This window comes from Thunnus thynnus, chromosome 11 (genome assembly GCF_963924715.1).
Source record: "Thunnus thynnus chromosome 11, fThuThy2.1, whole genome shotgun sequence".
NCBI classification, from domain to species: Eukaryota; Metazoa; Chordata; class Actinopteri; order Scombriformes; family Scombridae; genus Thunnus; species Thunnus thynnus.
In genome coordinates, this window is record NC_089527.1 from 4,707,570 (window position 1) to 4,732,967 (window position 25,398).

General features: G+C 39.3%; 1 protein-coding gene across 2 annotated transcripts in view; it reads right to left on the reverse strand.

The window, feature by feature from the left end:
- Positions 1 to 25,398, reverse strand: part of LOC137192318 (inactive dipeptidyl peptidase 10-like) — a 204,262-nt gene that overhangs the window by 100,235 nt on the left and 78,629 nt on the right. The window contains exon 1 of one of the 2 annotated variants that reach the window (XM_067602906.1): positions 8,397 to 8,989. The exons of the other annotated variant lie outside the window; for it this stretch is intronic. Coding sequence (XP_067459007.1) covers positions 8,397 to 8,453 — 57 coding nt within the window. The 5' untranslated portion in view covers positions 8,454 to 8,989. Of the gene's footprint in view, positions 1 to 8,396; positions 8,990 to 25,398 lie in introns of those variants that run through there. 2 annotated transcript variants of the gene reach the window in all.

Genomic DNA, 25,398 nt, shown 5'->3' on the forward strand with positions numbered 1-25,398 from the left:
TTATTGACGTTTACTTTGTTTGGAGACGTCTTACCATTCTGACTATGCAACAGTTGGTTCTTCCCCTTCCCATTCAAGATCGGACTCCAGCTCATAGACTGCTATCTTATATCCAGCTGCAGCCATAACCCCAGGAAAAGATGCAGCATAAGGGAACGTGTATTATTCTGATTGGCTGGAGGTGTGGCCTCCACCTTTATCCCCAGTAGTGGTCATTAATTATGCTGATTTCATGTAAATAGCTTCCAAAACAGGCCTGCTGGAGGACAGAGGGGAATCTGGGCTACATGGAAAGATGAGTTTAGAGAAACCTAAACAACTTTTGGTGATTAAATATCACAGATATGTTTAAAATAGACTCAGTATTTATAAAAATAAGTCAAAAAAGGCCATAATATCATATGTCAGTGCTGTGACATATGATGCAATCAGGTTGTCATTCATTTAGCTGTTAGCTATGGTAAGATAAGCAATGGTGAATGTTGAACTGTTGAAGCAGTAGATTACATAACATTACCTAAGTTGTTAAATTGTTATGTCAGTGCAAACAATTTTCTAATTTGATGAGTTCCTAACATAGATGTAGACAAATATAATGGAAACTGTGTAATGCGTGCAAATAAATACATGTTTCTGTATCAGATCACAATATGTACAGATACAATTTTGCAATGTCTATTCTGTCTCTAACAGAACAGAGAAATAAAATCAAACAAAGAAGTGAAGGTGAAAAAAAACCCTCTTAAACCCTGGTATCATAGCACTGCGCTCCTGGAACAGCTTGGCGCCGACATCGGAGTTTGAAAACATCACCATGATCTTCCAAAACATTGTAGAATCAGTAACATGAGCACAAATTCTTTAACAAGTATTATGTGATTATGTTTCTGTGGTTTAAGTCACAGTAACATGCATCAGTTATGATAAAACTGCATTCACCAAAGAAATTGCAGATCTACCAATGGAGCGACATCGCTACAGCAAAGACCAATGGGGAAAAAAAATACAAGTAGTCAGCCAATCAGACATACAGTAGTTTATCAAGATGATCTAAACCACTTTATTTGGAGGTAAAAGCGAAAGTGAGTACACTAGAAATGTTGGTAATAATCTCAGAAAAATTGTTTGTGTTCACAACTATGGTAAGTATGACTGGTCAAAGTTGAACTGGATAGATAGATAGATAGATAGATAGATAGATAGATAGATAGATAGATAGATAGATAGATAGATAGATAGATAGATAGATGAGTCTTTGATTATCTACCCTTGGGAGTGAAATCGATCCCTGCCTGCCCTCAAATGCTAACAATAAGTCCTGCAAGTGCAGAAAACCCTGTTTGCCAGAAACACTCCTGCACTTCATTTGAGCTGAGCTGATGAACTATAGTGGTGAATTAAAATCCTGGCATGAGCCCCCTTGTCAATATTAATGAGAGCAATATTCATGCAAAAAACCAAAAATAGTCTCTATAGTTGAACATTTGGGAGACTGTGTGCTAGTGGCATACAGTTCATGGGATATACAGTATTGGCAGGTAAATATGAGACCAGTATGTGTCTTAAAACTTCACAAATGGATATTAATAAGTTTATACACAGCTGATAGTCATGTGCATCTGGATTTCAGTGCCCAGAAATGTAACATGTTGACATAAACTGCACACAGACAGCTCATGTTCAGTCTGCATGTGTGTGATGCTTTCTATACAAGAAAGGGAGAATTTGCATCAGTGAGTTTGGGACTCTCGGGACATTTGTTGTTGCAATAGTTCTTCTTGTTGCTGATGTCCATTTTGTGGTTACTACTTACTGAAGGTCTACTCTATGCCCTGAATTTCAACTGAGTTACTGAGGCAAATTTATGGCATCTCAATTTGAGCTGATATATTTTTGCTGGAGAAAGTTGCCCTGAAGCAACTTTGAGTTTATTAAACATTTTTTGAAGCCAGCAAAGGAAAAAAAAACATGCATCTACAAAGAGCCCACCGGCACAAAAAGTCCCAAAGATGGTTCTCAATAGAAGATACCATGGGGTTACTCCTGGACCTATCAAATTTGAGTGGATTAAGGTAGCTGAGCTGTGTGTTTTCACTTCACGTACACATGCACTTACAAGCTATCCACTGTTATCACACACACACACATACACACAAGGTCTGACTGTTCCTCCTTCCTAATTCCTGTTATCTCAGCTCTGGCTGCAGTCTGTCCCCTGTCTGTGTCACACCTGATGACTCAAACTTTGTAATTGCCTTTTAATCCTTTCCAGGACAGAACATGTGTCAGAGTCGGTTAATTTGGGGCACCGTCCGCCTCAGGATACAGAAGAAAGCTTATGACACAAAGGTCGCAAGTGTGAATCACCACCCGAGCTGGGACAATTTGGACAGAAAAGTCAACATGGGAGAGTAGCAGCCTCCTCTCTGTCAGCAACTATCTGTCAAGAACTTTTGATTAATGCATTTTCACTAAGATATGCCCAGCATAATCAGAAGGCAGAAGGAGGTGATTTAATTTGGAGATTGACAAAGCATTTTAAAAAAAATCTAATCTAAATCCACAGCAAAGTATAAGCTCCATATCCTGTGAGTACAAATAATATTTTATTGTATTGTAAGGAAACACATTTGTGACATGCACTTCTCTGTGACCTCAGTATTCAGACAGAGATGAGTGCAGATGTGGGCTAAACATTTATTGGGATGACCTTAAGCCACATGCATACAAACACAAATCCTGTATTCAAAAGGACTGCTAGAATATTTACAACAAACCTTCTGCCTACAGGCACTTTTCAGCTCTGTCTCCTAAAATTCCAATCATCTCATGCCCTTTCTTTCTCAATTTCTTTCTTTCTTTCCCCTCCTGGAATCAATGAATGCAACCGCATACTAAATAAAGGGAAATAAACACACTATTATCAACATTTAACATTCACAAATTGTCATCCCACAGTATGGTTAGACTGTCCTTACCAGAGAAACACAATCCTACCGTCAGACAAGCGTGTTGACATTGGATTATATCTTTAAAAAACTCCTGATTAGGTTAAATGACACTGACTGCACATTTTAATATGTCCAGTGTCACTCAAAAATGTGTTTTGCTGTATAATGATGGTGTGAAAATTCTTAAAGGGGACGTATCATGCACATTTATGGGTCTATATTTTTATTCTGAGACTCTACTGAAATATCTTTGCATGATTTACAGTAAAAAAAAAACTCCTTATTTATCTTATTCTGGCCCTTCAGTCGAGCCTCTTTCTGGAACAGGCCACTTTAGCGCCTGTCTTTTTAAGGCCCCCTTCCTGATGAGCCCAGCTCTGATTGGCCAGTTTCTTTCTGTAAGCTGCAGGAGGCTACATAAACAAACAACAGTAGTAGGATTTTACTTCTTTTTCTTGGTCTTTACTCAAAATGAAAACCTCTCAAATACATCTTTACCTGTTTGAGCCAGAGTCCGATCCGAAATATGCGAGTGGACAACGTGAACAACCATCCAACAACCCTAGCGACATAGACTATGAAACGGACAGCTGTTTGTGGGCATGTGCAAACAATCTGATGTCATAAAAAGGAGGAAGTAGAGGTTACATTGTAAACGAAGCGTTCACAGCAGACTGAAGCCCTGGCTTTGGACACATACATCCAGCTCAAGTTTTGGAACTTGATCATGTTTAACATACACATCCAACACCCTAACAGTCTAAAAATAACAGAAAATAACACAATATGTCTCCTTTAACACAACACAAGCAGCAGTCTGAGCATTTCAGCTAAGGTCGTTATAGCATGAAACAACAAGAGAAAGCTGAGCCCTTTGGTTTGGGTTCACTTCCACTCAGAACAATCATGCTGACCAGTTCAGCTGAACTTTGTCACCTTTTCATTCAGACAGGAATTCTCCATCCTTCCACTGTGAGCGAATCAAAGGTTGCTGTGTTTTCTTTCTTCTGTGTAGTACACATTCCTCCACAGACGCCGTGTTTGTTTACTACTGTGGTTACGGAAACACTCTGATTAGCTTTAACTAGCTTATATCACCTCCTTGAGGACTGAGATTGATCGTGCACATTGAGTATGTTCACCAGGGTTACGCGTTTGCGCCGTCTTGTCCAAGCGTTGCCATTTGCGTACTTTTGTGAAGCATACTGGGGGCCTTACTTTTTGCCTCTCTACATATACTGAACGTTGTAACTGAACGTTATAACTGGACGTAAACGGTGAGGTGCAGAGTTGTGCAATATGGAGGTAATTGCTGAGGATGCTGAGCTGGAAAACCAAGAGCACTGGTTGTTTCTTTCAATTATTTACATAAGACATAAAAACGCATCTTGACAACATATAAAATTTAAATGAGACAGATGAAACAGTGCAGTCACAGTGCAGTGCAGGACATGAATGAACTTTTATATTTTTCATTCTAAACCTAACATACCTTAACCGTGGTGGGAGCAGATCAGAAAATGGTCATATGTGTCGTTTTTGGTGCAGTAATGACTTTGTATTGATAAAAGCCACAATAGTCTGTGTGCCTCTGAGTCTGTCCTTCTCGTCACACTCCCCAATCTATGTATCTTCACCTTAACACCTCTTCCTCTATTTTATCCCTCCCAATGTCCTCTTCCTCTGGATCCACTTTAAATCAATTGGTCATTTACACTTTTGTACTTCCTGTCTTCCAACCTTTCCCCTCCTCCTCTCCTGTTCTCCACCTCCATTAAGCGTTTGTTCCCCCTGATTCTTCCCTACATGTCTCTCCCTTCATATTTTTAATCATACACTTCTCCAACCTCTGATCCCTTTCTTTTTTCAGCTTATCTCATCTCTCCGTCGTAATCTCTTTCTTTTCTTCTGTCTCCTTGCCCCTGCTCATCCCCTTCTGATGAACTCTCTATGAGGCCACAGTGAAACAGCAGCAGCAGCAGCAGCAGCAGTGTGCGTGGACATTTTCTCCATTATTGTGAATTACAGTTTCCTGAGTCAGAGGATCATAGCGTGTGAAATCCCTACTCTCACTCACAATAAGGAAGGCATCCATTTCTCCTAACGCTTGCCTTTTGTCCCAAGCACAGACAACAACAGCTCCATTAACAAAGTGAAGGAGGACACTCTGTCAGGCCAGGTGGTAAGTTTATACACCCCACTGACTGCACAGAGCCCGGGCTGGCCACGAGGTCACGCAGAGAGGTCAACCTCTCAGTCAGCTTGTATTATGTCTGTGGTTACAGGAGGCAGTAACACAGCTTGAGACCAGCCAATGTCAAATGAGTCAGTTTGTTCTCAGGTTTTTCTTTCAGGGAAACTAAAGAGGGATTGGCTACACTGTACAGCTTGACTGCCAAGGGAGCTTCAGCGCTCCCGATCAGAGGTGGCTGACTTAAGTTACATACATACTCTCTTCAATTATCAACGGAGATAAGAAAAGTTCTGCATATTCACATCTAGGTTGCATTAGTTAAGTGTGCTGTGTTATCAAATCAAAAGTATTTATCCACTTGTTTTCAAGGGTTTTGTTAAGTCAAATGTCAAATATTGAATCTTTGGTACCACTTTCTATTAAGGCAATCTTTATGCAAAGAGTTTCTAAGTTGTAACATATGCTTGATTAATTTTATTTATACATCAGTTACTAACTTTGGCTTACCGTCCTTCTTCTGTGAAGAATCTGGATCACAGTCCACTTATTCATTAAGGATGTATTAAAGATCCCTTCCAGACATGTTTTAAGATATATAAAAATACTTTGAATAATATGTGTCTGATATGGTTTTTCACCTTCTGGCAACCCAAAGGTTATTCATATGTCAATGGTTAATAACTGATGTATACATTATTAATAAGTCATCTGTTGTTAACGATTTACAAAGGTTATCAGAAAGTGGTGCCAAGTCTTTTTTATCCATTTCTTGCTTTTATGGCTTTTTATGCTCTTTTTCACAAATATCTTTGTATAAAAAGCAGTGAGGGCAGATGGCCGCCCACCCAGAGCCCGGTTCTGCTTGAGGTTTCTTCCGGTTAAAGGGGAGTTTTTCATTGCCGCTGTTGCCAAGTGCTGCTCATGGGGGAATTGTTGGGTCTCTGTAAATTAAAGAGAACAGTCTTGACCTGCTCTATGTGAAAAGTGCCCTGATATAACTTTTATTATGATTTGATGCTATATAAATAAAACTGAATTGAATTGAATTGAATTAAAATGTTGAAGTAGACCAATCAGATTTGACCCTTTACCACCCATGGTACCACCCACAGGACGCGATGATTAATGCATTTTTCTTGTAGCTGTAAATGTTGCTGCAAACAAAACCACAGAAACAAGTTGGCCACGATATTCTTAACTGGACAAAATTTCTTAAAAGCTGGAGAACTATGGATTTGTTCCTTACAGTTGCCACCAGTTTTATTCGGGATGTTATGGAATTATGTTACGCAATATATGCACATTTCTTGCAGCTCTGACTAAACCACAAACAAAAAGACTTTCAAAGCAACAACAACACTTGCAGACAACAACAGACAAACTGTAGCAAAAGCAAACACACTAGTAAAAGAAAATCACTGGTCCCCCACCAAGCAGATGATAAAACAACTCAGGGCTCAGTTTTCTTCTTCACCTATTATTTAAAGATCCCTCAGTGCTTTCCTTTTTTGTAATTCCTCTTAGCATCGTCATGCAACTTTGATGAAGAGTAACTCAGTTAAGAGCCTGCCAAAGAGCTATGTATACAGACTGTGGGTTGACTGAGCCTGGACAGTAATAGCTTCAGCTCTGCTAAGGCATTACTCTCACCCCCAACGCTCGCAAACGTGATGCCAGCCTGCTGCACGAATCTTACGCAATAACTTCAACTGACTGCACAACATGAGGTGATCAAAAATTCACCAAGGCTTTTACAGTGTACAGTGTACTGTGGGAAAAAAACACACTTTTGGATTTCATTGAATTTTTATGATTTTTATAACTGACTCAATTTAATGTACCAACATTTTCGAAAAACTGTTGTTTTCACAATATTTTGGAGCTGTTTTGCAGCATAAAGGGCATCCAGCAGCTTAATAAATGGATCAAAACATTTAAGATGTCTGAAACAACAGCAGGCTTCATTAACAGCTACTCACAGTTTTGATCATAGAGTATAATCACTAATTAAATCAATGATCACTGCTCACACATAATATCAACAACATGACTTTGGAATGGCCTGAGGGCCACTGATTAGTGTCCGCTGAGTTTTAAATATAGAGGAAAGGGTATTGAACACTGCAAGCTATAATATTTCAATCACATCTCATGAGGCCTTCTAGTATTTCAGGCACAGGAACTCAATTATGAGACAGAGGTTTTGATTTCTTAGAATAATAGGGCTACAAGGCTGAATTCAATTAGGAGCACCCAGAGTATATTTGGCAATCTCTCAGAGGAAGACCCACAGTCAAATAGATGAATTTTCTATCCTTCCCAGAATTAGAGTATTGGTCTAATATAAAAGCACATTGACTGAGTAGAGGTTACATGTGCCTTAAGGAACACTGAGAACATTTAGAAATGGGAAATTAATAATTGATAGTGATAGAGGTTTGGCGGTTTGGCGCATGGTTGTCAACTTGTACACGCCAGTCCTGGTAAAGACCCTGATCTCATTCCACTGGATCCTTTAAAGAAGAAGCATTGCAGTGAGCAACGCCACCTGTGTAAAGGTGCCTAAAACAGGAACATTTAACCCCTAGAGTCTAATGAGAGCGTTTGAAGGTGACTGTATTAGAGACAGAGCGCGGTTATTAAGACATAGTGAGTGTATCTGGGAGGGAAACTGCATATACTGTGCCCCCCCCCCCCCCCCCCCCCCTCACCTCCCCCTTCCACCCCTCCTCTCCCTACAAAGTGATTTTCCACGACTGTTCTCTTTCAAGGTGTCGCGGGCAGCTGACAGGAGGCAACGGCTGAATTACAATGCGCCCTGCGCAGTCTCTCCCTCTCTCCTCTTCACTGACAGTGCATGTGCCCACGGCGTTCAAGATCTCTGTGTCCCAGTCTTGACAGCTGACAATGGGCTCCAGGTACAGCTGGCAACGGCGGTAATTGTTTTAATATTGGCATGTGCAGCCCAACTTGAATCAGCCCCCGCCATAGTCACCGCCTCATCTGTACAGAAAACCGATGCTGATGGAAACAAGGAGCAGGCAAAACACCCAAGCAACTAATGTGTTTTTACAGATTTCACTTCATGTATGTGTCCAGAACTGCCTGCCAGAGTCCGCTTAAGCAATCAGAATAAAGCTACATGTGATTGACATATGAATTGAGCTCTATCTTATAGAGTTTAGCATAATTCACCTGGATAAAGTGCATGAAACCTGCAGATCAAGTCAAAAGAAAAGCCTATTGCCCACCTCATCCTGCTGCGGCTGATTCTGTCTCTGATTCGGCTGCTCCTTGGTAGCGGTCATTGTAAACTCCTCGTATGATAAACTTGGTTGAATCCTCCAGAAAAACGGCCAGATTCCAGTTTTCCGTGAAATAAGTCAGAAGAAGGGAGGATGCGGCGAGGGCAAAGCTCCGTCTTGTCAACTGCGGAATCTTAAACAGGAGTGGGAGCGGAGGGACGGATCCGTCACGATTGAATTCTGCGAGGTCTTGGGGAGCGTCTGACGAGAAGCCAACGCAGCCTGTGCGTTCACATAACCCCCAGGAAAGGGAGGAGAGTTTCGGACATGCTCGTTATCGAACCGAGGAAGCCCAAGTGTTCTCGCATTTTACCAACACGCCACTTCTCATGTAGGTTTGGTTGAGGAAGTGGTGGGCAAGATAACTCTCTCCCATGTACTCTCAGTGATGCTGGTATTTTGGAGAGTGAGGGTATATAACACAGAGAGGAAGAGGAGGAAGAGGAGGAGGAGGGGTGTTCAAGTGGTCTTGTGATGGTTTCCCGAGAGGGTGGGGGTTGCGTTTGCACGATCCAAAAAAAAAAAAAAAAAAAAAGACAGAAAGAAAGAAAAAAGATAGATAGAAAGAAACCCAATAAGAGTGCAGTATGAAGTGTTTTGTCTCTACATTATGCTCTAGCTGTCTGTCATTGACACAGTGTGACAGTTTTCCTGATATATGCGCAGAAATCCTGCATCACGTCCAGTCACTGAGCCTGGAGCCCTGCAGGAGCTGTCCGCGGTGCTGAAAACTCGGAGTCGCCACTGACCATTCATCTTAATTTCTTGCGTAGGAGCACACACCACGCCACCTCTGCTTTTTTTATTACGCTCTTAACACTGGCCACATTCTCAGCGAGGCGGCCTCTTTCTAGGAGAAAATCTTGTTGTTTTGTTATACAGGAGCTTTTACTTGGCCTTAAGCGAGGAGCTTAAATGGTCAATAAAAAGAGATTCAACGCGGCTCACCACAGCTCGCTGTGGGTTGTTAAATACGTGCAGGGCAAGGATGCAATTGCATCGGTCTTTGGAGTACTTAGCAGTGAAGTGACACCTGTGAACCCGACGCTATATCAAACTTACCGGGGGGCTTATGAGAAAGCAATGTTTTCTGTGGTCAGAGTCACTTTATGGAGGTGGTAGCCCACATACTGAAGCTGTATTGTCAACGTAGAAACAGAATGGGAGGCTGTGATATTAAGTCTCAGTGTTTAATGCCTCTGCCAGACAAGGATCGATATTTTATATCTGCTTTTGACTTTTGCGGTGAATTACCAAGCTTATTTGGGATTTGAGATGTAATAATTTAAACACACATTGTGACCACTGCCATACACGAGGACACACTATCATCAAACCATCAACAAGTAGCATGTGGTCTATCAGAGGAGTACGTGGTTGTGTCCCAGTTCCATATACTTTTTTTTAATACTAAATCAATTGTGTGCAGTGCATGCTAAACGCTAATCTTTACTGCATACTGTTTTTTAAATCATGCCGTAAGTGTACCACGCAATGGCAATCAAGCTGTGATAAATAAGATACAGCAAAATGTTTTCTTATCTAACATCTGGAAACATGTAATTGCTGAAAAACCAAGACAACAATCCGTACGCCACCCATATGGCAGAAACCTATCATGGATGAATGGAAATGAAATTAATTTTAAAAATGCATAAATATAATATTGTCAAAGACAAGATCATTAAAGATCCAATAAATGCATTAAATAAGTGGGAAGACTCAATTAATATAATAATTCCATGGAAAGATGTATTTAATATTATCTATAATTCGACCCCAGATGTATCCACACATATAATACAAATACAGATTTGAGCCTTTTACCCACCAAAAAGATGCTGTATAGCTGGAACAAACTTGCTCATGTAGGTTTTACAGTGATGACGAGGAATCGATCTGATGCTGATCTGATTTGATGTGGTATTGTCCTATTGTTACCTTATTTTGGGGTCAAATTTACAAAGTGTAATTTTAGGAGACTTAAATAGCAGCAAATCTAACATCAGTAACATTATAATCCTGTTTGGAAAAGCATTCATAGTAAAGCAGAAAATATGCACACAGCTTAATATATCAGATATCAAAACCTATCTTAAAACACACTGGATGATAGAAAGATTAACATCTAAAAGAAAACTACAAAATGTGAAATTCCTAAAGGGATGGGAACAACTAAGCCTTGGGGAAAGATGGCAATAAAAAGAAAATGTTCCTGAAGCTGTTTCACCACCATGAACAATTATCTTTATCTTTACATTGCGGGAGATACATCAACAGTACACTCAAAAATCAGGGTTTTTTTTTCTAGTATGCATACTGAGTGTTTTGGGTACACTTTACATTGGCTCAGTAAACACACTACTCAAAACCTGCTTAGGTTTAGTATGTAGGATGGACTGGGACACAGCTTTTGTGTGCATTACTTACTCATAACTATGCTAAAACAACGAAGAAGACAGCAGTACATGATATTCCATTTATACCAATATTGTCTTCACTGGTGGTGCTCACTTCAAGGACTCGCCTCCAGATCGTGTTTTAACATTCCTGTCAGATTTGCTGGAAATTACTTTCTGAAATCAGCTCCATTTTATTGACAACACTTCAAAACAGACTGTGCATTACAAGCTCAAAAAACTCACATTCGTCGAATAAGGACAGAGTAAATAATACTGTGCATACAAACATAAAGTGTGAAATTATTCCCCTGTTTGGTGTCTTGATGATGAAGGTCTAACACGTTGCTCCAGAGCCTTAGGTTGAGATGTGGTGACTGTGAAGGCCATATAGCATATGATTCACATCATTTCCATACTCATAAAATCTTTCAATGAACCCTCCTGTCCTGTGTGAAAGCATCTGCACTCACATTTCTTTCATTTGTCACCTGTCTGTACAGGAGAGATGAGATCGCATTTGACAGGAGTGGAGTAGAATACAGCAGTGCTGAAAAACCTGTGTGTATTATAATAAAGACACAAATTGATCTGTGTGCTCCATTTTGTAGACAAGAGTAATCAATCCACTTGGAGAAGTCGGTCCGAGTCTGCCTACGGCACCACTCAGCGCTGCTATTGCTGCTGCATTGTTATGAGAAGCAAACCCAATAATTAAGTTACCACAGCAACTTTTCTCTAATAGAAATACTTGTTTTGAGTTGTTTTTCTTTCTATTCTTGTGTGGTGTATACAGTATCTGAACATCATGTTCTGTTTCTTGCTCATTTAGATATCCTTGCAACTTCTGTTGTTGTATATCAAACATGGCCGGATTAACCTCCACAAGTCCCTGAGGAAAGAATTCCTGTGTTTGGTCCCTATGTTCCTAACCTGAATGATTATAGGTAAACTAAAATGAAATGAAACATTTGCCATGTTAACAGTTATGGGCAGAAACATGTTCTGTGCTTCTATGGGCCTATACAAGGCAAGAGAATAAATTGTGATATTTTTAATATGCTAATCTGTTGTTCAGTTGTCTTCCACTATGACAAACCACATGGAATTAAAAAAGCAACTGACCATAGCTAAGCCCTGTCCCCTAAATTACACTGTTACAAATTACAAGCTTTCAATCCTGGCTGACGGACAGAACACAATGGTGGCAGACTTACAATATTAAGATTGAAACAATGGGTCATTGATTTCAGACAGATGAAGACCAAAACAGGTTTCTCATTTCTAGCCAACAACAACAAACAACAAACAAACAACTTTTGCTGGCAGATTTTATAAACTGTAGCTAGAATGCTAATTAAGCTAATGTTAGAGCTGGTTGAAAACACCATGACTGGCTGACGTTTTAATGTATCCATCTGACTTATATCAAAAGGAGAATCTTGTAAAAGGGGCCTTATATATGAACTTGGTGGCTACATACATTATGTACTGTAGTGCTAAAAGATTGAGGCTAAAGCTGCATGTCCCAGGGAAGAAGTCAGATGACAAAGACAGCAATAATTGACAAGTAATAAGTGTTCATGTTTTGCAGTGTAGAGCTTGTTGGTCCTAGAATCATTGATATGATAAGGAAAAATGTAAGAACAGATTGTTATTTCATTTTAACATAACCATATTTGGCTACTCAGCTTACATATTTGTTCATATTCCAAATATAATGTTTTCACTTTTAACATTACAAGAGAAAAGGTTTTTTGGATGATGACTCACCGAAGTGTTTGGCAAAGACTATCTCAAATAACATTGGCTGGAGTCTAAACTTCCCTTAATCCAATAAAGAGCAGGAGCTGCCAACATTACCCTGAAGTCTGATAGCATCCAGGACCAGCTTCTGCATACTGGGGAAATACAACACAGTGGATGTGCTAGTAATGAACAGGCCTTTTTTACGGTAATCTGTCGCCCCACAAACTATAGCGTTGTCTAAATGTACCATAACTAACTTACAACTAAAATTATTAGGTCTAAAATACTAGACTTTGACACATCTACTACACAGGGCCACAACATTAGTTAATAGTGCAGGGGCCACCTCAGTAGATATTGTACTTAGTAGTGTAAGTTCCCTAACATATTTGCAACTGATCATCAAAACTAACTGGCATGAATCCAACCTTGAACTTCTTTGGCCCCTGGCACTTTGGGGTCGTTGCTCTCTTGGTAACCCAGCTTTGATGTTGATAACCATTTAAAGACCTCGAACAGGGCATCTTCAGAAAGCACGCCTCCACTCACCACCACACAGTGACAACAGAGTAAATCACCTGTCAAATGATTCAAGGAACTGGGAGAAATGCCAGCTAAAGACCTTGATATTGATGTTGAGGTCAGACTAAAACATCTCTCTCACCTAAAACACTCAGATATTGACATCTTGTCTTTGACCTGCTCTACCCTCAGAATGTCAGAGACGTGAAATTATTGTAAAGTAAACACATTGTGTAACAAATTTACAAACAGCATGGGGTGGCCATCCTTGAAGGTCAACAAAAACGTTGGTTTCTGACAAACTATGTGAGGTGAAAAGCAAAGAAAAAAAATCTGTTTCAGTCTTTGTAGGTGTGGTGAGTGCATTAGCGGAGCTCACATTTGCATAAATTCCTCTTAACCTTTGCTTCTGTGCGCCGCTTTTTGAGAGACACTAATGTAGTTTGCCTATTTGGAAATGAGAGTGATACACATGCTGGATGTGCCTGGATGATGAATATATCTGATAACCTTTAGTGGATTGTTTCATCTAAAGGTAAAGGTTATATCTACATTGGTTAAGCCTGCAAAAGCATCTTTAAAGTTGCATACGTTACACATGGTTGATATTGTTCCATCTGCTGATGTTAAACATGGTGATGTTTTTGTTGTGTGCTTTCAGTCAGTGTTAAAAAGGTCCAAACTACAAACCCTGTTTCAACAAAAGTGGAGGCAGTATTGTGACATTGCTTTTAGGCTGTGACCTACATCAGTTTGTTAGTTTTGTTCACATGAATATTTGGCAGTAAAGGCTGGGCTCTGTACGGCTTGTTTTGGGGAAATAAAACTGTTTTCTACATAAAGATCAACATTAAGTTACCCTTTATGGGTTTTTTTTCTTGTAACTCAGTTATTTCAACAGTGTTACACCTTGAGGCCCAACAAACATGTTTTCTTCCTTGTAAAACATTTACAAGAATGATTATTTGAATATTTTGAGACCTACATTGTTTACATCCGTGTTGGCTAAGTGGCACTCTCCTATGTTTTTTGGTGCATTACAGCCACCAACTATCCATCAGTGAGTGAAACTGTCATTAGGAATATATTGTGCAGGTGCACGAGGTACAAACAAAACTGGACCCAACTCATGAAAACATCACCCCATAAGCACTATGGAGTAATGTTTAATTCCACCTTTAACACCAACTAAAAGTATTGTTTTTTTAAAGAAAGTAGTTTAATTTCTCACCTTGCCGTGATGTAGAAGTGTGGGTGTGGACAGTACACACTGGCATCACTTTTGGATGTGGCTTACAAGTGCAACAGTGGCCACACTTGAAACTTTCTATAAGAGAAGGCAGTGAAACGCCGCTTTTCAGTCTGGTGTTAAGTTACTCTTGAACCATTACCAGATGCTATTTAAATGTCTCTACATGCAGTTTAGAGATATGTTTACCAGTAGCTCAGTTTAGTTACTGGTTGTGTAATGGATGAGTGCCTCCAATTGGAAGTATACATTCTCCAGTGTTGGAATTTGGTCAGATGCTTGACAAAAATGAATGGCTCTATTAATAGCAAAATGTGTGACTTTACAAATGTTTTATTGCACAATGTGTAGTTTAATTAGTCCAGACATTTTATTTATCTGAATTTAGCTCCTAATGATCCCACAAACATTTAGTAAATGTGTTGAACTGGATTACTCTCACCATTCAAAATACCTTCAAACTGTGCACACCATCTATAAGGTTATCTCACTTTGGATGAATAGTAAAGTATAGTGTGATATTGTGATTTCTTTTTAAAAAAAAATCAGAAAAACACATGACATAAAATGTCAAAAATGACAAAGAAGGCTTAAGATGAAAAAGTAAGTCAGGACAATCTGTGTTTAACATAGAAAAGGGAAATCTGATACTGATGTGGATGTATGAGATGGATGGTAATGCCAGGTGTAAAGGAACTGAAACAGCGCTCAGTGCATTGCTTCGAACGATGACTCACTGCACATGCACAGCTGGATTCATGTCTACTTATACAGCAGATTTACAGTTTCAGTGATTGCAGGATCTGAACGTTATTTCTTTCACTTCACATCAAGCGCCCGCTCTTTCAGATGTGCTTGTTCTCCAGATTGTTGAAGGTCTGCTGAGGTTCTTTGAATGAATACCACTCTTGGTGTTCTGCTTCAAACTCAGCCGATCATGGCGCTGTGAGAAAGGCGCTGGTATTAAAACTAAGCAGGCTAGGCTGGATTGCTGGCACAAGATCAAAGACAGTGCTTTAAAAGATACAAGTTAGAGTTTTGTGAGTTTTTGGTGCTTTTGATGTTGTTGGTTTTTTTTTTTTTCAATAAATTGAAAAAGAAAAAGAGACAAGATCCTTGTTGGCATGTTTTTTTACAGTTGGTGAACATGCTGGACCAAGTGCCATAAACACCTCTGCCGGTGCACTAACTCTATACTACATGAGTGTATAATTCACTCTAGTATTAGAAAGGTGATGTGTGAGTTATAGGGTAGAGACAGAGTGCGTTTGAGAGGGTGAAATACTTTACTTTAAACCAGCAGAGTTGTGGAGTGCCAGAGAAAGAGTGTGTGTGGGGGTGAAGAGAGAGAGAGAGAGAGAGGGGAGGTGGGAGAGACGTAGGGACACAGAGAGCGAGGGGAAGAGAGCCCTCGGGAGTTGTTTTGCTGAGGTGTCTGCTGTTGATAAAGTATTTATGACCCTGGGGCAATTTAGTGCAGACATTCAGGAACTCCACGCCACCGGGCTGCTGATGAAAGTTTCATGACCAAACTCCACTGAATGCCACCGTGGCCTAGCCAGAGCAACTCCACATTCAGCACATGACATTATTACAGCAACTGCTACCACTTCTGACTGGGAGAAATATTATCACCCAAGATTCCAAATAAATAGCCGAGTCAAACTCCTCCTTAGCTGGTCTCATCTGTCTCATATACATTTCCTTTATGTCATTTATGCAACAGGCATTTTGCTTGATGTAAAGCAAATCACAAGCACTAAAGTCCAACACGTCCTCAGACCGAAACAACAGAATGGGTCTATTATCCAATGAATCCCAAAATGACATATATGACTTTTTTCAGTGCCCTCTATAGGACGGACAGGGACCAGACCACCAGACCATAGGAGCATAATATACCGCCATCCAAAAGTGTTACAAATCACTGTTAAAAAATAATGATGTTTCATGGTGTGACTACGCTGTGGTTAAGGTCTGGTTAGATTTAGGCACAAAAACCACTTGGTTACGGTTAGGGAAAGATCACTTTTTGCCATCTAACTATCTAGCCATCCATCCAACCCACCTTCTTGTAATAAGGCAAAAATCTCTCCCCTTGATGGCATAAATGTAACTATAGGTTGTTTTTGCTGGCCTGATTTTTAGACCTATACTGTTTTTCTTGTGAGGAAGGGCTGCCAAATTCACTCAGAAATGGTAATCACAGTCTGATTTGGCCCTTTCTCGAAGGCTTAACCCATAATGTTGACTGAAGATTTGAGTTCTGGCTTCACAAGCAGAGTGAAGCCATCACAACTTATAAATCTGGACATGTTGACAGAGAAGAGTTTATGTGTTTTTTCTCCAAGCCATACTGCACACATTAATGTCAAAAACATTACATGAAAGGCTCAGAGATTTGAAAGCTCACATACATTTACATTTTTTTTTTTTTTTTTTTTACAAAACTCTGATCTATTTCAGATAAAATCAAAGATTTTGCAGCTACACTGATGATGTGAGAATTGTTAGAAATAGATGATTTTCTGTTTTATATGCATTAATCAATCATCTATTGATCTATCTATTATTTGGTGTGTTTGGCACAAGCAGACAGAGACCGAGCCCTGTTTTGAATTCTCTGCATCAAGCTGCAGTTCTTTTTATAGTCAGTATTTTCATATCAGCACCAATTTGAGGATCCCACTGGTATGAATACTGACATCAAAATGATTGATTTTCTCTGCAATTTGAGTTTTTTCAAACAATCTGCCTGGGGTGCATAAACATCAGACACAGCAAATGACCAGCAGAAGCCGCTTTCATCATACTACACAGTGAGCATAAGGATAATTTTACTAAATATTTCACAATCATCTTAAGTAAAACACTACTCAATAGAGGAACAAAAACAAAACAAAATGCATTTCAGGGTATTATATAGTAATCATCGATAGACAAAAAAATAAAGATTCCCTCAAGACATGTTTTAAGACATATTAATATACTGTTTTCAATAAACACACAAAACTTTTTCCATAAAAAAAGGTCCATTACCTTGTTAAAATCCTTAAAATAACATCTCCTCCCTCTCACTCCTATAGAATCTATGAATATGCAAATATTATTAATTTCAAAAGTTTAACTGCGGGACACAAGAAGTCTCCTACTTCAATGTAAAGTAGATCCTCACTGTATGTGTTCAGGTTTCCACATCACACTTGTTAAGTTGCATACTGGACAACGATTGGCTCCATACTGGTTCACAAATCATGCTCGTCGGTAGCACGTCTCAAATTTTCCTCCTTCATCAGATAAACGTGAAAACAAACTTAACAGTGAAGCTCAAACATCCAACCGAAGGAACACGTAGGAAAAACCCATGTTTGAGTGAAGGGGGACTTTAAAAATATGCAGGATTTGTCGCTTGGTATTTGTACACACACAGCATTCAAAGTTGGCTCTTCCTCCCCGGCTCAACGAGCGAAAGACAAAGAGAGAAAGAGAGCAGCGGTGGTTGAACAAGCTAAAGAGTGAATGAAGAGAGGGAGCGGTGCTGATGAGAACAAAGCTGTGAATCAGATAAATAAAACCTTATTTCCTGATTGTTTCATGGCGGTTATTTTCTAAAGCACATAATAAACACGACACACCTCCACATAACCCTGCAGGAAGGTGTAGCATTGCTGGATTTTGTGTGAATGCGGATCTTCATCCTGTCCGCTGTGTGTAGCTCAGCCCTGCCCTCGGTCAAGCAGACACACAGACCTGCAGCTCTTTATACATCCATGACACAGAGACAGAGAGTAGAGCAGAGCAGAGGAGCGAGATGGAGACAGCGATGTAACCTGGTCACTATGCTACCAGTCCAACCTCACACCCCAGATGCCCAGAAACATCCTGAACACAGCTAAATAATAAGAAAACAAGAAAATACAAGCAGAGGGCAGGGTCTCTGCAGATAAACACACCGCTACACACTTCTAGTGGGTCATTGTGATCGCCTATACATTGTTGTTTTTTGTTTTTTTGGAAAATCCTGCATAGTGTGCCTTTTAAGAAACAGGATGAACTAAAATAAAACACATTATTACTTCTGCTACATCTCTGATTGTCTTATATGTGTTCTAATCATTGACCATGAATCAAAGTGATAACTGTGATCATTAGACAGGATAAATACAGAGTGTTGACTGATTGAGGGCGAATGTCATCATACTGAGCTGCTCCAAGCTTAAATCTTTGCAAGGCAACATGCTGTGCTTTATCCAGTGAACATTAATTCATTAATTCAGTGTTATGCACCAGAGTTCATATTACAAAGCGCCGAGGCACCCCGCCGTTGACATTGCGACGTCATTCATATTGCAGTCAATGCAATTCATTTATTACTGTTCTGTTATCCCACTATGCATGTTGATATCAAGAGGTGTGTCAGATGAGCTGAATGAAATCCTAATGAAGGTGTCTCCCGGAGTGAGAGGAAGGCAACACCAGCTCAGACTCTCAGATGTAGTAATGAATAATAATGAATTTTTTAGCTAACAAAGAACACACCAGGTTGCATATCAGAATTAATTAAGCCACTCTTAGTCTTTGATATAAATGTATAATGGTTTCCTTCACATTTTAGTCATTTGATTTTTGTTAGTTTTAGTCAATTAAAAGTAAAGAAAACAAATGTTTAGTTTTTGTGTTTTCAATTTGTATGACAGCTGTCATCATATACTAAAACAATATCATCTCTGACACCCCAAATTGTACATGTACAGTACATTTTTATGCAGATGATACTATTTTATATGCCACTGGCTCTTCTCTTAATCTGGCCATTACAAATCTACAGTCTGCATTGGATACATTTCAGATCTCTTTCATGAAACAGAAGCTTGATGATGCACTGATTACCAGTTTATACCACACTGTAATGGTTCACACACAGTTCCTATGTCTCTCCTTAGTCATATAACAGACTCATTTTCCTCAGTAAATCAAATTGTTATTACCAAACTGTTGCTTATTTGGCGTTATTGTAGTTTCCACTGACTGGTCTGATCAATCTGGTGCTGTATACACTCACTTGTGCACTAAAATACTTTTCACTGGGTTTAATTTGAGACGAGCAGAATAAACATCGGATAACATTACCGCAATAAGATGTAGCAAACATCTAAGATTAGATGGCTGACAGCCTGCACTAATGTTGATGTTATATTTAGAAAGCTCCTCGTAATGTGAGCTAACTTTTTTAAATAAATGTCAGCATGTTGACCTGCATGTTTATATGTTGTGTTGTTGCCACTGTTTGTCTAATTTTCAGTGGGACTGTAGATTCATTTAGTTAATAAATCTGTTACTTTTTTTCCACCCAAGAACAGTTAACCTCCAAGATGTAATGTTAATGAAATGATGCTGGTCATCTCAACAGCTAAATCAGTTTCTGAGGAAAATAAAATAGCAATTTTGGGTGGTGAAGAATAGTTTATAATTCCACAAATACATGCAGTTCATTGAATAAGACTTTGCATTTAATCAGTAATTATTATATACAGCACATCTGTTAGTCTGTCTTTCATGTTATTGTTCACTTTTTAACTGTAATACATTTTATCATTTTGTTTTCAAAGGTTCTTATCTTATCTTTTTTCATCAACAAGGCCATTCAACCTTGAACTGTGCTATCCTGTGGTGCTATAGAAATTAAGTTTGATTGATTGATATTTTTGACATATATTTCATTGACAAAGTTCATACTAAATGATGTTTTTATCCGGACATCTGTGAGCAGACATTTAGGATTATAGACACAGCTGCAGCTGAGGCTTTCATGCCAATATCCAAAATTAGGCTGTTAGCTCAGAAATATGTGCTGTATAGATTTCAAGTAGTCACAGTATCCTGCCACTACCATCCACGATCAATGTGAGAGCCATGTTTTTAAGGCCAGGAGTGTGTTTTTTTTTTATAGGAACACATTCAAGTAAAGGACCCACAGGCATCCATCCTGCTCAAGTGTCCCCAGCTGAAACATTGAATTCCAGAAAACAACCAACCAGACTATGAATGTTGGGAAGTGAAAAGTAAGAATTACCAACAGGGATCTGTAAAGTCCAACATTTCACAGATCATTATAACAATATACTGTTGCACCAAGTCCTAGTGGTGCATCAGTTGTTGAGGAGGAAGGATGTTCAGCTTCATCTTACATTTTTAAAAAGCACTGAGCTGGTTTAAGCCTCAAGCAGGTTCAAATTATCTGAAGAAGCTGTCTGATGACTAACAGACATACAGTACGGATATTACAGGGATTGGTCATGCTTGTTAGACAGGGATAATGATGCCAACATTAAGATATTTCTTCTTATTGAATATACTTAAACCAACAACAAATTGATCCAAGTATTGTGTGTTTATCCAAAGCCTGATATATATTGTTCCTCTGTGCTATAGGGAACCATCGCTGTCCAAACATAATTAGGGAACCCATAAATGAGCCACACTGCACACCACCACATGTTCCTTCATTACAATGAACACACACACACTGCGGTTTATTTTGACTCAGTGCCACATACACCATCCTGCCACTGAAATACTCACTAGAAAAGATGAAAAAGGGAGTATTAATCCAAAGCTGAAAATACTGTAGGACCCAACAAATACCCTTTTTCCTCCTAATTGAGATACATTTGCTTAAATTGTGTCCATTGTACCTTCAGGAACTTAAAAATGAAAAATTAAACTATATATTTTCAACTCATTTTTAAAGATTTGCATCTTCAAGTAACCATGTTGTACAGTTAAAAATAATTAATTAGTTTAATCACTTTTGTGTTACAGTAGTATTTTGAGAATTGTGATGTGATATTCATTATGGCCATAGAGGATTGGAATTTCATGACAATTAATATATATATATAATAACAGCCTTGTTTTTACACAGGCTAGGTTTTGAGATTAATTGAAAATACTCTTAGATTTTGGATTCTCCTTGACGAAGGAAATGGCGAGCCAACAATTAGCCCGATCACCTCCTTACCTCAAGGAGTTGGACCGAGATCACCTTTTGCTCTGAGGAGGAGACCACCCATTCTTTAATTCCCTACACTTGAGTACACCAGTGTGGTAGGTCTGTTAAAGCTTCTTACTTCTTGACTTTTTTTGACAAACCTAAGAGTAGGGATGTGCAGAGAGCCCAGTGTTTGTATTTGTATCTGTATTTGTTGGGGCAGCAAAATTATTTGTATTCGAATAAAAGTGGAAATAGGTGTAAAAATCCTATTTTTGCTTTTATTACATTACTAATTTTAGGATATTAAAGAATTAAAATAAGTGTTCTTCAATAAATTATTTTTCAAAACACAACAGGTCTCACACCCTGATCTCCCAGACCACGGACAACTGCGCTGACCACTCAACCAAAACTCAGCTCTGTCAGACCCACAGACCGGCAGCTATTTATACATCCATGACACAGAGACAGAAAGTGGAGCAGAAGAGAGAGACGCAGACAGCTATGTAACGAGCCCTGACCTGCGGGCTGTTATTCAACACTTTTTTCTTCCCAAAAAGAAATAATTTTCCAAATACCATATTCAGCTCCAAACCTGCCTAAGAGCATTTTCGAACTGAAACTGACTTGACACTACACATTTTCTTCCATTGCAAGTGAAATGCGCTAAGTAACCAGTTTCATGGGATTTATATTTTGTGTTCGAACTGTGAAGCACTGTTAAAACAGTTTATTGTTGCACTGAATACCTTGATTCAAGGTCCACAAAGTCAGTGGTTTCAGATATATTGTATTATCGAGCTCAAGTTCAGATCTTTTGTAGAGAGCAAAATGCTACGGCAATGATGTGACAAAGAAAGGAGTGGAGTGAGTCCACTTTCGGCTTTGAGTCAACGTCTCAACCATACATTAATTCAAGGCTGCCAACTTTAATGCATTGACCATGAGACTCATGCAATTGACACTTTTCACACACTCTCACACCATAAATCCATTTTCTCATCCAGTGAAAAACAAATTCATAATTGATAACGACGTGGGGCAAAAAGTGAAAAAACTGACAGCGCACAGACAGACAAGACAGAGCAGCAACAGCAGCACCGTGCAGCAGTGAGTTATTCAGACCGTCAGGGGGAAAACCAAAAATATATACAAATCTATATTGTAATTTATGCCCATTCATGCTGCTCAGAGTAATCTCAGTCAGCGGCTCTTCTGGCATTAGTTTAGGAGAGAGAGTGAGTTACTTTAGTTAAAGGGATGCTTTGTGTCTCGCTCTGAAACTTTCTCATGATTCCCAATAATGGGTTTTTAGTTAACCTACTACTATTTTAGGCTACATAATGTTTTTATAGATATAATTTCAAATATGAAACAGCCATTCTTCTAATAATAATTTCATGTCCTGATCCACCCAATTATATACTATTCCTGATGCATTCTTAGTTTTCATAGCAACCTCAATCTAACTAATCTAGACTAGTGCAGATGTCTTTCTTGACTTAATCGAAGATGTTAGGTAGTGTAGAAATGTAGCAAATTTGGACACCAAGACCCCTCCACCAAATATGTATCTTTCCAAGTTTGCTCCTCCATTATAAACATAACCAGGCGCCCATGCTTGCACATGTTTTCTTTTTCTGTGTGTGTGTGTTTGTGTGTGTGTGTGTGTGTGTGTGTGTGGTGGGGGTGGCTCAAAGATATTGCAGCATTGCAGCACTAAACAAGGCCAGAAAGAGGTCGAGTGGGTCAATTTATCACGAATAATGCTCATTTTATTATGAACAAAAATAGCGACTACTAAACTTTAAAGGAGACATGCTTCACCTCTGACTAGACCTTGTTAAGTCTTTTGGTAAATAATTTCTAACAAAAGATTAAACTTCAACCCAATCATCCCTCTGATGAAATGATTAATTCAACAATCCAAATGCTTGGGCCAACAATGAAACACAAAACAAGACCTGTATCCCACAGACTATGCAGTGCAGTTTACAGAATACACATCTCTAGCTTCCCTCTTCCTTGCAGTAATCCTGACCTTTTCCTCTTAAAAACAAACCAGCTTTGGAAATATAAGCAAAAACACAGACATGCCTCTTCCCAAGACGTAATGAAGACAAATTATGCATGTATGCAGCTAGAGGAGACACAAAGCATTATTCAAAATCAATACAGCCTCTGGGTCTTTTCTCATTGAGAGGGGAACGAGAAGCTCCAGCCCTCCCTCTCTGATCAAAGACTGTCGGTCTCATCCGTTCATGTAGCAGGGCTGAAGCACTCAGTATTCTCACTTTTCAAAAGCTTGTTTCTGCATTCTGTGCGTCATGGATCAACAGAGCCAGGCAAGAATTTGGCTACTGAGTAAAAGGCTCTGAAAGCCCTGAGGCATTCTTCAACATTGGGGGCAATGTTTCATTCCCACTACAGAAAATCCGAGGCAGCGTGAGCTGTGAAAAGTCATCCTAATCACTGGCACGAGTTATGTAGAACACGAGGATATTTCGTTGTATCCATGTTGGTGGGCTCTGAGGTGATTAGCGAGTACTTTAATACCAGCTGTAAATGGGACATAAAGGTAAGATCACATCACACTTTGGTCCTGCAGATATTTGCTTCTTCTACCATTCACTTCAACTCAAGCCCATACAACCGACCAGTTCAAGCATGCGTTTCCTTTTTCAATGTGATCAGCTGGCGCAAACTTGGGGGTCAGACTTTTGTTCTTAGCGCTCAGTGAATTCACACAATTGGCCAATAGAAACAGTGATGCTATTATCTAGTTCTGTACAATATTACACTACCAGGCTACAAGCTGCAGCTCCATTCTCATCCTCTGTGTGCAGTTTGTGGTTTTTATGCTCAACATTTGATTATCACCAGCATCAGAATCATGAGATCACATCCTTTTTTTCGATCTGCGTGCAGGACAGCTTTTGATGGATGAAACACATCCTACACAATCAGCATTAAATGTTCAATATAACTGTCTAAATTGCAATTGGAATTCAATATGAACATAATTAAAGGGGCAAACTGTATACTAACATGCAAACAGCCTATACAAAATTGAAAACAAACAATGAAGCTCTACAACAAGATCTGATACGGACTACTGAAAAACGTGACTGATGTGTTTTCAGAAAAGTCCAGCTAACCTTGATTAGCAGTAATTCAGCATGTTACTGAACACGGCCTTGGCCCCTCTGGATATACCATGACCTGGATGATTGAGAATCTTCACAGGCATATTTGCACAAAATTCAAAATTCTACTCAAGACTCCTATCCACTGCAGCAAAACTCTGGTCTTTTAAAACCATAGTCATAATCCACAATCCTCCACACACATCCCTCTAAGGAATTAGTAGTTTGAGCGAACAGAAGTGTGCATGTTCTTCTCAGACATGGAAGGAATTAAAGTTGCTAACTTTTTCCCCTTGGGATAGAGAGAAAGAGAGAGAGACTGCAGATGAAGATCAGTGTTACCAGACACAGCTGACTTAAAGCTACCCCGAGCTAGCCTCAAACATTAACTTGCAACTGCCTTGGGATCAATGATAGCCCAGATAGAAAGTCACCAGTGGCCCTTAAGTGGGCCAGTGTCTGCAGCAGCACCAGCAGCAGCAGCAGCAGCAGCAGGAGCCCTCTGCCAGACCCTTCAGAGGGAATATCAGTCCTCCCAGTGATGATATTTATTATGCACTTATTTATTCAAGGTCACATACAGGATTTATCCCAATTCTTCCTTTAATGTCATCTTTTCCTTGCTTCTTATGATGCTGGGTAATGATGCTTACAGGTGGAATGGCTTCTAATTTAGTTAACATTTCAGTCTAAGTCAGTGGAATGACCTGATTGATTGCTTTAGCAGAACAAGATATATTTTATTATAGGATTGCCGTTGTATATCACCACATTCAGGCATTTATGTCAAAACAAAAAGAAACAAAACATCTGAAAGCAGTTGACAGGATTAAGGAAGAACTGAGGGGAATCACTTTCAAATGTTTTAGCAATTTGACAAAAAAGGACA